A 14,257-nucleotide genomic window follows, 5' to 3' on the forward strand; every position below is an offset into this window, starting at 1 on the left:
CGTCCCGGGAGCCCCGAAATCACCGAGACCCCCCGGTCCCCCCGGTCCCGCAGCGCACGGAGAGCCCCGAGCGCGTCCGCTGCACTTTTATTGCAAAACCGGAGCTCCGGTAACGCCCCCGCCCCTCCCGGTGCCCCGGGGGTCCCTCCGGAGCTGCTCCGGGGGTGCCCCCGGTCCCTGATCGTGGTGCCCCGTGGGCTCCGGGGCGGGTTTTGGGGTCACCCCCGGGTGCGGGTTTTGGGGTCACCCCCGGGTGCGGTTTTTGGGGTCACCCCCGTTTTTTGGGGTCACCCCCGGGTGCTGCCCCCGCGCTCCCCCAGCAGCCAGTAGGTCCTGAGCTTGCCCTTGCCCTGTGGGGAGGAATTTGGGGTACCCCAAATTTGGGGTGCGGGGAGTCCCCTTTGGGGGGGCACTGGGGGGGGTTGGGGTTGTTGGGGAGTTTGGGAGGGGGTTGGGGTCAGGGAAGTTTGGGGTTGGGGCAGTTTTGGGGGGGTTTGGGGCAGTTTTAGGGGGGTTTGGGGCTGTTTTAGGGGGGTTTGGGGCAGTTTGGGGGGGTTGGGGTGGTTTTGGGTGGGGGCAGTTTGGGGTCGGAGAAGTTTGGGGGGGTTTGGGGCAGTTTGGGGGGTTTGGGGGGATTTGGGGGGGTATTGAGGCAGTTTTGGGGTGGTTTGGGGCAGTTTTAGGGGGGGTTTGAGGCAGTTTGGGGTCAGGGCAGTTTTAGGGGGGGTCCGGGGCAGTTTTGGGGGTCGGGACTCACCTTCATCTCCACGTCCCCCCGCAGCTCCAGCTCGAAGCCCCCAAATTCCTCCAGCACGGCCTTGGTGACCCCCGAGATGTGGATCTTCAGGGCTGGGGGGGGGGAGGTGGCACCCTGAGCACTCCCGGGGTGTCCCCAGGGTGTCCCCAAGGTGTCCCCAGGGTGTCCTGGGTTGTCCTCAGTGTCCCCAAGGTGTTCCCTTGCTGTCCCCTCGCTGTCCCCTCGCTGTCCCCAGCTGTCCCCAGCTGTCCCCGCTCACCCTCTCCGTTGGACTCCATGCGTGAGGCGGTGTTGACGGTGTCCCCGAACAGGCAGTACCGCGGCATCTTCAGCCCCACCACGCCGGCGCACACCGGGCCTGCGGGCCACCCCTGCCTGTCACCACTGTGCCACCGGTGTCCCCAGAGTGCCACTGTCCCCCTGTGCCACCCCTGTGCCACCGGTGTCCCCCCCAGAGTGCCACTGTCCCCCTGTGCCACCTCTGTGCCACCGGTGTCCCCAGAGTGCCACTGTCCCCCTGGGCCACCCCACCGGTGTCTGCTCTCAGGACCCCGGGGTGTGTCCAGCCCCCGTCACCTCTGGCTGTGTCCCTGTCCCTGTATCCGTCTCTGTCCCTGTCTCTGACCCCATACCCATTCCCGTTCCCAGTCCCGTTCCCAGTCCCGTTCCCATTGGTGTGTACGTCAATGCCATCCCCGTTCCCGTTCCCGTTCCCATTCCCATCCCCGTTCCCGATCCCGTTCCCACCGGTGTGCACGCCGATGCCCGTTCCCGATCCCATTCCTGTCCCCATTCCCGTCCCCATTCCCGTTCCCATTCCCGTTCCCACCAGTGAGCACGCCGATGCCTGTTCCCATTCCCGTTCCCGTTCCCGATCCCATTCCCGCTCCCACCGGTGTGCACACCGATGCGCAGCCCCATTCCCATCCCTGTTCCCGATCCCATTCCCAATCCCAATCCCGTTCCCGTTCCCACCGGTGTGCACGCCGATGCGCAGCTCTGTTCCCATTCCCGTTCCCAATCCCAATCCCCGTCCCCGTTCCCGATTCCGCTCCCACCGGTGTGCACGCCGATGCGCAGCCCCATTCCCGTTCCTGTTCCCATTCCCATCCCCGTTCCCGTTCCCATTCCCGTTCCCATCCCCGCTCCCACCGGTGTGCACGCCGATGCGCAGCCCCGTTCCCGTTCCCATTCCCGTTCCCGTTCCCAATCCCGTTCCCGTCCCCGTTCCCACCGGTGTGCACGCCGATGCGCAGCCCCATCCCCGTTCCCGTTCCCATTCCCGTTCCCATCCCCATTCCCATTCCCATTCCCATTCCCATCCCCATCCCCGTTCCCGTTCCCACCGGTGTGCACGCCGATGCCCATTCCCATTCCCATTCCCAATCCCGTTCCCGTTCCCACCGGTGTGCACGCCGATGCGCAGCCCCATTCCCATTCCCGTTCCCATTCCCAATCCCAATCCCGTTCCCGATCCCGTTCCCACCGGTGTGCACGCCGATGCGCAGCTCCAGCCGCTGCTGGGGCCGGTGGCGGATGCGGAAGGAGCGCACGGCCTCCAGCAGCGCCAGCGCCATCCGCGCCACCTCCCGCGCGTGCAGCTTCCCGTTCCGCACCGGCAGCCCCGACACCACCATGTACGCGTCACCGATGGTCTCCACCTGCGGGCACGGGAATGGCGGGGATTCCACGGGAGAGTGGGAATGATGGGGATCCCAAAGGGAAAAGCTCAGGAGAGTGGGAATGATGGGGATCCCAAAGGGATGGGCTCAGGAGAGCAGGAATTCTGCAGGGAAAGGCCTCGGGAGAGCAGGAATGCCAGGAATTCTGAAGGGACGGGCCTGGGAGAGCGGGAATGTTGGCAATTCCACAGGGAAAAGCCTCGGGAGTGTGTGAATTCCGCAAGGAAAGACCTCAGGAGAGTGGGAATTCCTCAGCTCAAGAGAGCGGGAATGCCAAGAATTCTGAAGGGACAGGCCTGGGAGAGCAGACTGTCCCCAGACTTGTCCCCAGGTGTGCCCAGGTGTCCCCAGGTGTGCCCAAGTGTCCCCAGACCTGTCTCCAGGTGCACCCAGGTGTGCCCAGGTGTGCCCAGGTGTTCTGAGCTGTCCCCAGGTGCACCCAGGTGTGCCCAGGTGCACCCAGGTGTCCCCAGACCTGTCCCCAGGTGTCTCCAGGTGTGCCCCTTGTCCCCCTCACCTTGTAGACGTCGAAGTTGTCGATGATGGCGTCGAAGCAGGTGTAGAGGTCGTTGAGCAGCGTCACCACCTGCATGGGGGTGCTCTGGGCCGACAGCGCCGTGAAGCCCACGATGTCGCTGAAGTAGATGGTGACGCTGTCGAACGCCTCCGCCTGCACCGTCTCGCCCCGCTTGAGCTGCTCCGCCACCGAGCTGGGGACAGCGGGGCCGGGTCAGGGCGGGCGCGGCCCCCGGGCCCCCCCCGGCCCCTCCCGGGCCCTCCCGGCCCCTCCCGGCGCTCACTGGGGCAGGATCTGGTAGAGCAGAGCCTCGGCCTTGCGCTTCTCCTCCAGGTAGGCCTGCGTGCGCTCCTCCACCAGCTCCTCCAGGTTGTTGGCGTATTGCTCCATGCGGGACAGGAGGTTGTCCAGGATGTTGGTGCTGCTCTCCCTGCGGGAACGGGGTCACCTCCCGCCCACGGACCCTGTCTGGGGTCACCTCCCACCCACAGACCCTGTCTGGGGTCACCTCCCACCTTTTCAGGGGTCACCTCCCGCCCACAGACCCTTTTCAGGGGTCACCTCCCACCCACGGACCCTGTCTGGGGTCACCTCCCACCTTTTCAGGGGTCACCTCCCGCCCACAGACCCTTTTTGGGGGTCACTTCCCACCCATGGACCCTTTTTGGGGGTCACCTCCTGCCTGGGGACCCTCCCTGGGGTCACCTCCCACCCACAGACCCTTTCTGGGGGTCACCTTCCACCCACAGACCCTTTTCAGGGGTCACCTCCCACCCACAGACCCTTTTTGGGGGTCACCTCCCACTGAGGACCCTCCCTGGGGTCACCACTCACCTGGAGATCCTTTCTGGGAGTCACCTCCCACCCAAAGATCCTCTCTGGCTGTCACCCCCAACCCGGGGACCCTTTTTGGGGTCACCACCCGCTCTGGGCCCCACTCTGGGGCCACCTCTCCCCCAGGGACCCTCTCTGGCCCGCGGTCGGGGTCGCGGTGGCACCTGTTGAACTTGCGGAGCTGGACCTTGATCTGGTTGAAGTCGGGGCGCTCCAGGACGTCCTCGGCCCAGCAGTGCTGCATCAGCTGGCCCAGCTCCTCCAGGTGGCAGCCCACGTTGGCCGAGGGCCGGAAGCTGGGCCGCTCCCCGCTCTTCACCCGCTCGATGATCTCTGGGGGTCACGGCCCGTCACGGAGGGCGGCGCCCACGGGGGCTCACCAGTGGGTCCAGAACCCATCCGTGGGTCCAAACACCCATTGGCCAGTCCAGGAACTCATCAGCAGGTCCAAGAACCCATCAATGGGACCAAAACCCCATCCATGAGTCCAAACACCCGTTGGCCAGTCCAAGAACTCATCACCTGGTCCAACCATCATTGACGAGTCCAACAACCCATCAGTGGGTCCAAGAACTCATCAACAGGTCCCAGAACCCATCACCTGGTCAAAAACCCCATCCATGGGTCCAAACACCCATTGGCCAGTCCAGGAACTCATCACCTGGTCCAAGAACCCATCAACAGGTCCAACCATCCATTGACGAGTCCAACAACCCATCAGTGGGTCCAAGAACTCATCAACAGGTCCAAGAACCCATCACCTGGTCCAGGAACCCATCAGTGGGTCCAAAACCACATCCATGAGTCCAAACACCCATTGGCCAGTCCAGGAACTCATCAGCAGGTCCAAGAACCCATCAACGGGTCCAACCATCTATTGGTGAGTCCAACAACCCATCAGTGGGTCCAAGAACCCATCAGAAGCTCCAGGAACCCATCAGTTCTGGGTTGGGTTCCCACCACCCACCAACACACCCAAGAACGGATCAATGGATCACCCAAGACCCCACCGATGGTTCCACCCACCCACCCACACCTCCAGGCCCCAGCGCCGGCCCGGCCACCCCCCGGAGCTCCGCGCTGACCTTTGGGGCTGAGGTCCATCCCCTCCACGTAGAAGACGCCGCTGCGCAGGGCGATCTCCTGCAGGATGATGCCGAAGCTGTAGACGTCGCCCTTCTGCGTCCCCCGCGCCGGCGGCTCCTCCATGCGCAGCAGCTCCGGCGCCGTCCACAGCTTCTCTGCGGCACCGCCAAGGGTCAGGCCGGGGGGCCGGGGGGAGCTGGGGGAGCTGGGGGGCACTTGGGGGGAGCTTGGGGGGAGCTGGGGGGCACCTGGGGGCACTTGTGGGAGACTTGGGGGCACTTGGGGGGCACTTGGGGGATGTTTGAGGGACACTTCAGGGGTGCTTGGGGGGTGCTTGGGGGGAGCTGGGGGCACTTGGGGGGTGCTTGGGGGCACCTGGGGGGCTCTTGGAGGCACTTGAGGGCACTTTGGGGGTGTGGGGGGCACTTCGGTGACGCTTGGTGGGCACTTGGGGGACACTTGGGGGGCATGCCAGGGGACACTTTGGGGGCACTTGGGGGGAGCTGTGGGGCACTTGGGGGGTGCTTGGGGGGCGCTTGGGGACACTTGGGGGCACCTGGGGGATGCTTGGGTGGCACTTGGGGGACTCTTGGAGAACACTTGGGGGACTCTTGGGGGATGCTCGGGGACACTTTGGGGGCACTTGGGGGGCACTTGGGGGATGCTTGGAGGACATTTAGGGGACTCTTGGGGGACACTTTGGGGGGCAGGCCAGGGGACACTTGGGGGACATTTAGGGGACTCTCGGGGGATGCTCGGGGACACTTTGGGGGCAGGCCAGGGGATGCTTGGGGGGCAGGCCAGGGGACGCTTGGAGGACATTTAGGGGACTCTCGGGGGACACTTGGGGGTCACTTGGGGGCACTTGGGGGGCGCTTTGGGGCCTCACTGGCGAAGAGCGCGTGGCTGTCGTCGCCGGCCGGCGCCGCGCGGAAACTCTCCAGCCCGTAGTCGGTGATCTTGAGCACGAAGCGCGAGTCCACCACGCAGTTGGAGGACTTGAGGTTCCCGTGGGACACGATGACCCCACTGTGCAGGAACTGCATCCCCTGGGGGCACGGGGAGAGCCGTGAGACGGGGGGATGTGGGGTGGGGAGGGCTGTGGGGTACGAGGAGTCTGTGGGGTACGGGGGGTCTGTGGGGTATGGGGGGGTCTGTGGGGTGGGGGAGAGCTCTGAGGTATGGGACCCCTGTGGAATGGGAATCCCTGTGGGATGGGGGATCCCTGTGGGATGGGAATCCCTGTGGGATATGGGATTCCTGTGATTCCTGTGGGATATGGGATTCCTGTGGGATATGGAATTCCTGTGGGATGGGGGATCCCTGTGGGGATTCCCGTGGGATGCAGGATTCCTGTGGGATGGGGGATCCCCGGGACCGTCCCCGGTACCTTGACGATGTCGTGGGTGAGGGAGTAGCGGAACATCCAGTCCAGCGTGATGCTCTCGTTCTCCAGGATGTCCTGGGGACACGCGGTCAGGGGCGGCACGGGAGGGTCCCGGTCCCGGTACAGCCCCGGGAGAGTCCCGGCACAGCCCCGGGAGGGTCCCGGTCCCGGTACATCCCCGGGAGGGTCCCGGTGCCGGTACAGCCCCGGGAGGGTCCCGATACAGCCCCGGGAGGGTCCCAGAGCAGCCCCAGGAAGGTCCCGGAGCAGACCCGGGAGAATCCCGGTCCCGAAGCAGCCCCAGGAGGGTCCCGGTGCCGGTGCTGGTGCCGGTTCGCCCCGGGAGGGTCCCGGTGCCGGTCCCGGTCCCGGTGCCGGTTCTCCCCGGGAGGGTCCCGGTGCCGGTGCCGGTTCTCCCCGGGAGGGTCCCGGTGCCGGTCCCGGTCCCGGTGCCGGTTCTCCCCGGGAGGGTCCCGGTGCCGGTGCCGGTGCCGGTGCCGTTCCCCCGGGCCCGGCCGTACCTGCAGGCTCCCGCGCGGGCAGTACTCGGTCAGGATGCAGATGTTGGGCGGGTCGGTGCAGGCGCCCACGAACCGCGTCAGGTGCTCGTTCTGCACGTCCCGCATCTACCGGGGACAGCGGCGCTGGGCCGGGTCCCGCCGTGTCCCCCCCCGGGGCCACCCGGGGCCACCCCCGGGGCCACCCCCGGGGCCACCCACGGCCACCCACGGCCACCCACGTACGTGTTTCAGCTCGAAGCGGACCTTGCGCGTCAGCTCGATGCGTTTGCGGTTCACGTGCTTCACGGCCACCAGGTTCCCCTGGGACACGGGGGGACACGGGGGGGACACGGTGGGGACACGGGGGGACACGGTGGGGACACGGGGAGACACGGTGGGACACGGTGGGACACGGTGGGACACGGGGGGACACGGGGGTGGGGACACGGGGGTGGGTGTCCCCCTGCCCCCCGCCCCTCACCTTGTAGTAGGCGGTCTTGGCGTAGACCTGGAGCTGCCCCTCGGCGGTCAGCAGCGAGCCGTAGTTGGAGCCCCTCTGTGCGAGGGGGTGGGGTGAGCCCGGCACCCCAAATCCTCCTGTCCGGGCCCCGAGTGGGGCTGTGGGGTGAGCCCGGCACCCCAAATCCTCCCGTCCCGGGCCCCGAGTGGGGCTGTGGGGTGAGCCCGGCACCCCAAATCCTCCCGTCCCGGACCCCGAGTGGGGCTGTGGGGTGAGCCCGGCACCCCAATCCTCCTGTCCCGGGCTCCGAGTGGGGCTGTGGGGTGAGCCCGGCACCCCAAATCCTCCCGTCCCGGGCCCCGAGTGGGGCTGTGGGGTGACCCCGGTCCCCACGATCCCTGGTCCCTGAGCTGTGGGGTGACCCCCATCCCCACCATCCCCAGTCCCTCAGTGGGGCTGTGGGGTGACCCCAGTTCCCGGGCCCTGAGCAGGGATATGGGGCAAACTCTGTCCCCCCATTTCCCGAGCGTGACCCCCGTGTCTGATCCCCACGAGGGGCCACGGGGCGATCCCACCCCGGTGCCCCCGGTGCCCCCGGTGCCCACCAGGGACAGGGTCAGCTTGCTGCCGGCGCTGCGCAGATGTTTCTCCAGGCTGCTCATCTGCAGGTCCTCCCAGCGCACCCGCCACAGCTCGGCCGCCAGCTCCTTCTCCAGCTGCAGCTTCCTGCGCCCGGGGGGCTGCTGAGACCCCGGCCCGCGCCCCCCGCCGCCCCCCGCGCCCCCCGCCCGCCCCGCACCTGTAGATGAAGAAGGAGGTGACGGTGATGGCCGCGAGGATCAGGCTGACCACGAGCGACAGCACCTCCAGCGTGGACAGCGAGGCTGTGGGGACAGCAGGGAGCGCTCAGGGCCGGGGGGGCGGGCGGGGGTCCCGCGGCTGTCCCCCCTCACCCCCTCACCTCTGCCGCACTGGGACTCGCTGTCCCCGAAGCCGCAGGGCGGCACATCGGACGGGACCGCGTTCCCCGGCCAGTGGATCTCTCGGCCCGGCACCATCTGCAGCTTCTTGGTGGTGCCGTTGTAGTTGGCCACGATCTTTGGGATGGAGGGGGGGACAAGGAATGAGTGGGGAGAAGCCCCCCGAACCCCCCCGGGCCGGCTGCCCCCACAGCGGGCTGACCTGGAAGTTTCCCTGCTCGGGATCCATGTCCCACAGCGAATAGTCGCTCTCGCGGTCCCCCTGCTCGTCGATCTTCAGGAAGCCGGTGACACCTGGGGAGGGAGGGTGGGGGGCTGGGGAGGGGGTCCCGACCCCAAATATCGCCCTGGGAGTGGCGGGCGGCACCGGGCTGGGAGGGGGACGGGGCTGGGGACAGGGAGGGGACAGGGAGGGGACAGGGAGGGGACGGGGAGGGGACACGGAGGGGACACGGAGGGGACACGGAGGGGACAGGGAGGGGACAGGGAGGGGACAGGGGCCCGGGGCTCACCGTAGAAGGTTCGGTTCCACATCTGGCGGGTGATGGCCGAGGCGTCGCTGACGGAGCCGCCGCGCTCCAGGGTCTCGTTCAGGGCGTGGGCGTAGAGCAGGACCCCGTCGTGGAAGGCGGCGGCGATGAAATTCATCTGGGGACAGGGGGACAGCTCGGGGACAGGACACGGCTGCGGGTCCCCGCTCCATCCCCGTTTTCCCCGTGGTGCCCAGCTCCAGCCCGGCTCCCCCAGCCCCACCCTGCGCCCTCCCTGTCCCCAGGTGTCCCCTGCCCGCTGTCCCCCGCTCCGGCGCTGTCCCACCAGTCCGTCCTGCACGGAGAAGTTGAAGTGGTCCCGCGCCTCCTCCTTGAGCCGCTGCAGGAAGGGCCGGTACTCGGGGTTCTCGGGCTCCTTGTAGGTGATGATGGTGACGGCCTGGCACGGGCACAGGGCTGGAGGGGCTGCACGGACCCACCGGGGGTGCTGTGCCCGCCTGGGCGGGTCCCTGTGCCCGCCTGGGTGTGTCCCTGTGCCCACTTGGGGCCATCTGTGCCCACCTGGGGCCATCTCTGCCCACCTGGGTGTGTCCCCATCCCCACCTGGGGCCATCTGTGCCCACTTGGACATGTCCCCATCCTCACCTGGGGCCATCTGTGCCCACCCGGGCGTGTCCCCGTGCCCACCTGGACATGTCCCGTGCCCACCTGGGCGTGTCCCGTGCCCACCTGGGCCCATCTGTGCCCACCTGGACGTGTTCTGTCCCCACCTGGGCCTATCTGTGCCCACCTGGGCCTGTCCCTGTGCCCACCTGGGCCGATCTGTGCCCACCTGGGCCCATCTGTGCCCACCTGGCTGTGTCCCTGTGCCTGCCTGGGCCCATCTCTGCCTGCCTTGGGCCCATCTGTGCCCACCTGGGCGTGTCCCCATCCCCACCTGGGCCCATCTGTGCCCACCTGGGCCCATCTGTGCCCACCTGGGGCCATCTGTGCCCACCTGGGCGTGTCCCCATCCCCACCTGGGCCCATCTGTCCCCACCTGGGCATGTCCCGTGCCCACCTGGGCCTGTCCCGTGCCCACCCGGGCCTGTCCGGTGCCCTGCCCTCACCTGGAAGGCGCGGCGGGCGCGGGCATCGTGCGTGTCTCCGCGGTGCCAGGGCCGCCGGGGCTCGGGGAAGCGCTGTCCCTGCAGGCTGGCACCGAAGGTGTCGATGTAGAAGAAGGCGAAGTCGCCGCCCGTCAGCCCCTCGCGCTCCGCCTGCAGCATCAGCTCCCGCAGCGTGTCCGGGGCGCAGCACACGTACACGACTGGGGGCACACGGCCATGGAGCGGGAGGGACCCCCAGAGCCGGCCGGCCCCGCGCCCGGGGGTCCCGGGGTGACACGGCCCTGAGACCCCCAATACACCTGGGAGACCCTGGGAGACCCCAGCCCCACATCCCGGGGGTCCCTGGTCATTGGGTGACATGGGCTGGTGACCCCTGGGGACCCCAGCCCCACATCCCGGGGGTCGCTGGTTACTGAGTGACACGGGTTGGTGACCCCCAACACCCCTGGGGAGACCCCTGGGGACCCCAGCCCCACATCCTGGGGGTCCCTGGTCATTCTGTGACATGGGCTGGTGACCCCTGGGGACCCCAGCCCCACATCCCGGGGGTCCCTGGTTACTGAGTGACATGGGCTGGTGACCCCTGGAGACCCCAGCCCCACATCCCGGGGGTCCCTGGTTGCTGAGTGACACGGGCTGGTGACCCCCAATACCCCTGGGGACCCCAGCCCCACATCCCGGGGGTCCCTGGGGTGACATGGCCCTGAGACCCCCAACACCCCTGGAGGACCCCAGCCCCACATCCTGGGGGTCCCTGGGGTGACATGGCCCCGAGACCCCCAACACCCCTGGGGACCCCTGGGGACCCCAGCCCCACATCGCGGGGGTCCCCGGCCGTTGCTGACCCGGGCTCGGTGGCGGTGCCCCGGGCGGGGGTCCCGGCCCCGCTGCCGCCCCCCGCCCGCCCGTGCCCTGCCCGGCGCTGCCCCCGGCGCCAGGCTGAGGTTTCCTGTTTTCCCGACTCCGTTTCCTCCTCCCCGCGGCCCGGGTGGATTCCCGGCGACACCGTGACCCGGGACTGCCACCGGGCCCCGCCACGGCCCCGCCAGCCCTGACACCCCCGGGGCCCCGAGGCACCCCCGAGCTGAGCCCCCGGGGCTCCCGGTACCGGACCGGGATACCGGGACAGAGCCGGACCGGGGCACCGGGACAGAGCCGGACCGGGGCACCGGGACAGGGCCAGCCCGGGATACCGGGACAGAGCCAGCCCGGGATACAGGGACAGAAACAGCCCGGGGCACTGGGACAGAGCCAGCCCGGGATACCGGGACAGAAACAGCCCGGGGCACCGGGACAGAGCCAGCCCGGGGCACCGGGACAGAGCCAGCCCGGGATAACGGGACAGGGCCAGCCCGGGATACCGGGACAGAAACAGCCCGGGGCACCGGGACAGGGCCAGCCCGGGATACCGGGACAGGTGACAACGCCCGGGATACCGGGACAGAGCCAGCCCGGGATACCGGGACAGAAACAGCCCGGGGCACCGGGACAGGGCCAGCCCGGGATACCGGGACAGGTGACAACGCCCGGAGACCCCGGTGGGACACGGACTGGGGAGGGGTCCAGGCGTGAGCGTGGGGCAGGGGCAGCGTGGGGGACATGTGTGTGCAGCTGTGATAACCATGAACAGCCATGAACAGCCGTGTACAACCATGAACAGCCATGAACAGCCGTGTACAACCATGAACAGCCCTGAACAACCGTGAACAGCCGTGAACAGCCGTGAACAGCCATGAACAGCGGTGTACAGGCATGAACAACCATGTACAACCGTGAACAGCCATGGACAGGCATGAACAACCGTGAACAACCGTGAACAGCTGTGAACAAGTGTACCCAGCCATGAACAACCATCAACAACCATGAACAACCATGAGCAACTGTGAACAGCCATGAACAGCGGTGCACAGGCATGAACAGGCATGAACAACCACAAACAACCACGAACAACCACGAACAACCGTGAACAGCCATGAACAGCCATAAACGACCATAAACAGCCGTGTACAGGCATGAACAGCCATGAACAAATATGTCCAACCATGAACAGCCATGGACAGGCATGAACAACCATGAACAACCGTGAACAAGCATGAACAACCGTGAACAACCACGAACAAATATGTACAACCATGAACAGCCATGAACAACCATGAACAGCCGTGTACAGCCGTGAACAACCCTGTACAACCCTGTACAACCATGAACAACCATTAATAACCATGAACAGCCGTGGACACCCACAAAACCCCGTGCGAAGCTCTGCACGGCCCTGTCCGGCCCCGAACTCCTCGGCACGGCCGTGAACAACCACGGAATCGCCGCGCGAAGCCGCACACAGCCGGGCACGGCTGCCAACGCCCCGCAGAGCCGTGCCCGCCGGTCCGGCCTCCGCGTGAAACCGGCACAGCCGGGCACGGCCGGAGCGCCCGTGGCACCCCGGTACAGCTGCGCACGGCCATGTATGGCCATGAACACCCCTGCACAGGCGTGCCGAGCCTGGCACACCCGCGGGCACCGGCGTGGGGCTGGGCACTCCCGTGTGGGGCTGGGCACTCCCGTGTGGGGCTGGGCACACCCATGTGGGGCTGGGCACTCCCGTGTGGGGCTGGCACACCCGTGTAGGGTGTGCACACCCGTGTGGGTCTGGCACTCCCGTGTGGGGCTGGGGACACCCATGTGGGGCCGTGCACCGCCCTGTCGCCGTCCCCCCGCCGCGCTGGCCCCGTCCCGCACTCACTGCGCCCCTTGGCCTTGATCTCCTGGATGATGAAGGAGAAGTTGCCGCCGTGGCGGAACACCACGTCCATGACCGTGAGGTTGCGCAGGGTGGGCAGTTGGACGTACAAACCCTCGGCGGCGAAGTAGTAGGGCCGGTCGTCCACCCGCTCGTCCCAGTAGACCAGCAGCGCCCGCCGCGTCCAGTTGAAGCGCCGGTGCAGCTGCACGCCCAGTTCACCCAGTTTGCGGTGGCTGGGGCCGGCGCGGGTGGTCAAGCCGAACTCCTCGCTCTTGTCGTCGAAGCCGTGCGCTTCGGCCCCCGCCGTGACCAGCGGCAGCTGCCAGTGGCTGGTGAACCGCGCCACCGGCGCCGCCGAGTACACGCAGCCCGGCCCCAGAAACGCCGCGGGGTGATGGGCGAGCCGCAGGTCCACGGCCACCAGCGGCGCGGCCATTTCCGAGCAGACCCCGTGGCGGTCCTCGCTGTCGCCGAACACCCAGCCCAGGGTGAAGCCGGGCAGCAGATCCCGCCGGGAATTCACGGCGGCCGCGGCCAAGCGCACGGCGGGTCCCACGCGCGGCCAAGCCCACGGGTAGGTGAGGTTGCGCTGGGGCAGCACCACGGCGAGGGTCAGCGGGGCCGGGGCCGTCCCCGCGGCCGGGAGCAGGGCCGGGAGCAGGGCCGGGAGCAGGGCCAGCAGCGGGGCCAGCAGCGGGGCCAGCAGCGGGGCCAGCAGCGGGGCCAGCACCGCCGGCATCGCCCACGGACGGAGAGTGCCTTCCCCCCCCGCGCCGGGGCTGAGCCCTTGCTCGCCCCCCCCACTGGTGACACAAAGGGCCGTTATCATCCACACCGCGCTTAACTCCTTCCTGCCCGTTCCCCCCACGCCATTCCAGCCGGGATGGGCGGCGGACGGGGCCGCCCGCTGGTGGCTGGGGACGCTCCCACCCGTGGGGCGGCGGGACGGGGTCTGTCCCCTCCGTGCCTTGGGTCCCGGCCGCCGCCGCCACCCACGTGCCGCTGCTGACCCGGTCACGCGTGGGGCGCTGAGACCGGAGAAACTCATTAGGGAGCGGGGGACATCCCGACCCACGGACCCCACGCAGCCCCGGAGCCTTCGCGCAGCCCTGGGGGACCCAGGGGGGGCTCGGGAACTTCTGGCCCCACACCTCCGTGGGAGGTTCTGCCCCACGGAGGGGTCACGGCAGCCCCACGGAGGTGCCACCCGGGGGCTGCGCGGCTGCCGGGGACAGTGGCAGCGCTCGGGGGACACGCGCGGGTGGGACACACAGACAGGGGGAGGTGCGCAGCGGTCCGGCCGCGGCGCGCCCGCAGCTCCCGGGGGCGCGGGTGGGGTGACACCCGTGACAGCGGTAACCCCACGCTGCCGCTGCCGGCTCGAGCCTGGGCAAAGCTTTAGGGAGCGTTAAGGAATCAACGCTGCAAATAAAAAAAACGTTAATGAGCGAAGCAAACCTCGCGCGGAGTGGAGTGGGAGGAAGGAAAAAAGGATCGCTAGCAGAGGATGGTTTCGATCCATCGACCTCTGGGTTATGGGCCCAGCACGCTCCCGCTGCGCCACTCTGCTGCCGCGCTTCCCGCGCTCCCGCGCGCCTTATCCCGGCGGCGCGCGCGCCATTCATGAACCGCGCGCGCTCCATTCATGGGCTCCGCGCCCCCTCCAGCGGCCGCCCGGCGCGCGCCGCCATTGGCCACTTCCCGCTCTGATTGA

At 68.2% G+C, this 14,257-nt stretch overlaps 1 protein-coding gene and 1 non-coding gene across 4 annotated transcripts; both read right to left on the reverse strand.

Moving 5' to 3' along the window:
* Positions 1–70: 70 nt before the first annotated feature.
* On the reverse strand, positions 71–13,325 carry NPR1 (natriuretic peptide receptor 1). Of its 3 annotated transcripts, XM_030291198.4 has the most exons (21): positions 12,544–13,323; positions 9,804–10,003; positions 9,020–9,133; positions 8,716–8,851; positions 8,406–8,497; positions 8,185–8,320; positions 8,023–8,107; positions 7,829–7,949; positions 7,245–7,319; positions 7,007–7,084; positions 6,785–6,889; positions 6,267–6,338; positions 5,766–5,925; positions 4,876–5,031; positions 3,955–4,123; positions 3,240–3,386; positions 2,957–3,149; positions 2,244–2,418; positions 1,017–1,115; positions 758–849; positions 71–350 (listed from the first exon to the last, which is right to left on the reverse strand). In XM_030291198.4, exons 1-21 carry the CDS (start codon positions 13,280–13,282, stop codon positions 288–290), a joined length of 3,207 nt encoding a protein of 1,068 aa, XP_030147058.4. In that variant the 5' UTR covers positions 13,283–13,323; the 3' UTR covers positions 71–287. The 3 variants fall into 3 exon arrangements, with proteins under 3 accessions (XP_030147058.4, XP_072774506.1, XP_072774505.1); XM_072918405.1 differs by lacking the exons at positions 71–350; positions 758–849; positions 1,017–1,115 and having other exon boundaries at positions 2,251–2,418; positions 4,876–4,933; positions 12,544–13,325; XM_072918404.1 differs by lacking the exons at positions 71–350; positions 758–849; positions 1,017–1,115 and having other exon boundaries at positions 2,251–2,418; positions 4,876–5,026; positions 12,544–13,325.
* A 716-nt stretch (positions 13,326–14,041) lies between these two features.
* Positions 14,042–14,113, reverse strand: TRNAM-CAU (transfer RNA methionine (anticodon CAU)). Its single transcript has one exon. It is a non-coding gene; the product is annotated as a tRNA-Met (tRNA).
* Between the last annotated feature and the right edge of the window lie 144 nt (positions 14,114–14,257).

Source organism: Taeniopygia guttata, chromosome 25 (assembly GCF_048771995.1).
Source record: "Taeniopygia guttata chromosome 25, bTaeGut7.mat, whole genome shotgun sequence".
In the NCBI taxonomy this organism is placed as follows: Eukaryota; Metazoa; Chordata; class Aves; order Passeriformes; family Estrildidae; genus Taeniopygia; species Taeniopygia guttata.

What these genes read in the sequence shown, in the direction of transcription:
- NPR1 (XM_030291198.4), bottom strand. Translation starts at nt 13,282, where the DNA reads ATGCCGGCGGTGCTGGCCCCGCTGCTGGCCCCGCTGCTGGCCCCGCTG. An exon ending in GCAAGCTGACCCTGTCCCTG is followed by an intron (nt 7,320 to 7,828) that starts GTGGGCACCGGG and finishes CCCCTCGCACAG; the next exon opens with AGGGGCTCCAACTACGGCTC. An exon ending in TCCGCTTCGAGCTGAAACAC is followed by an intron (nt 6,890 to 7,006) that starts GTACGTGGGTGG and finishes TGTCCCCGGTAG; the next exon opens with ATGCGGGACGTGCAGAACGA.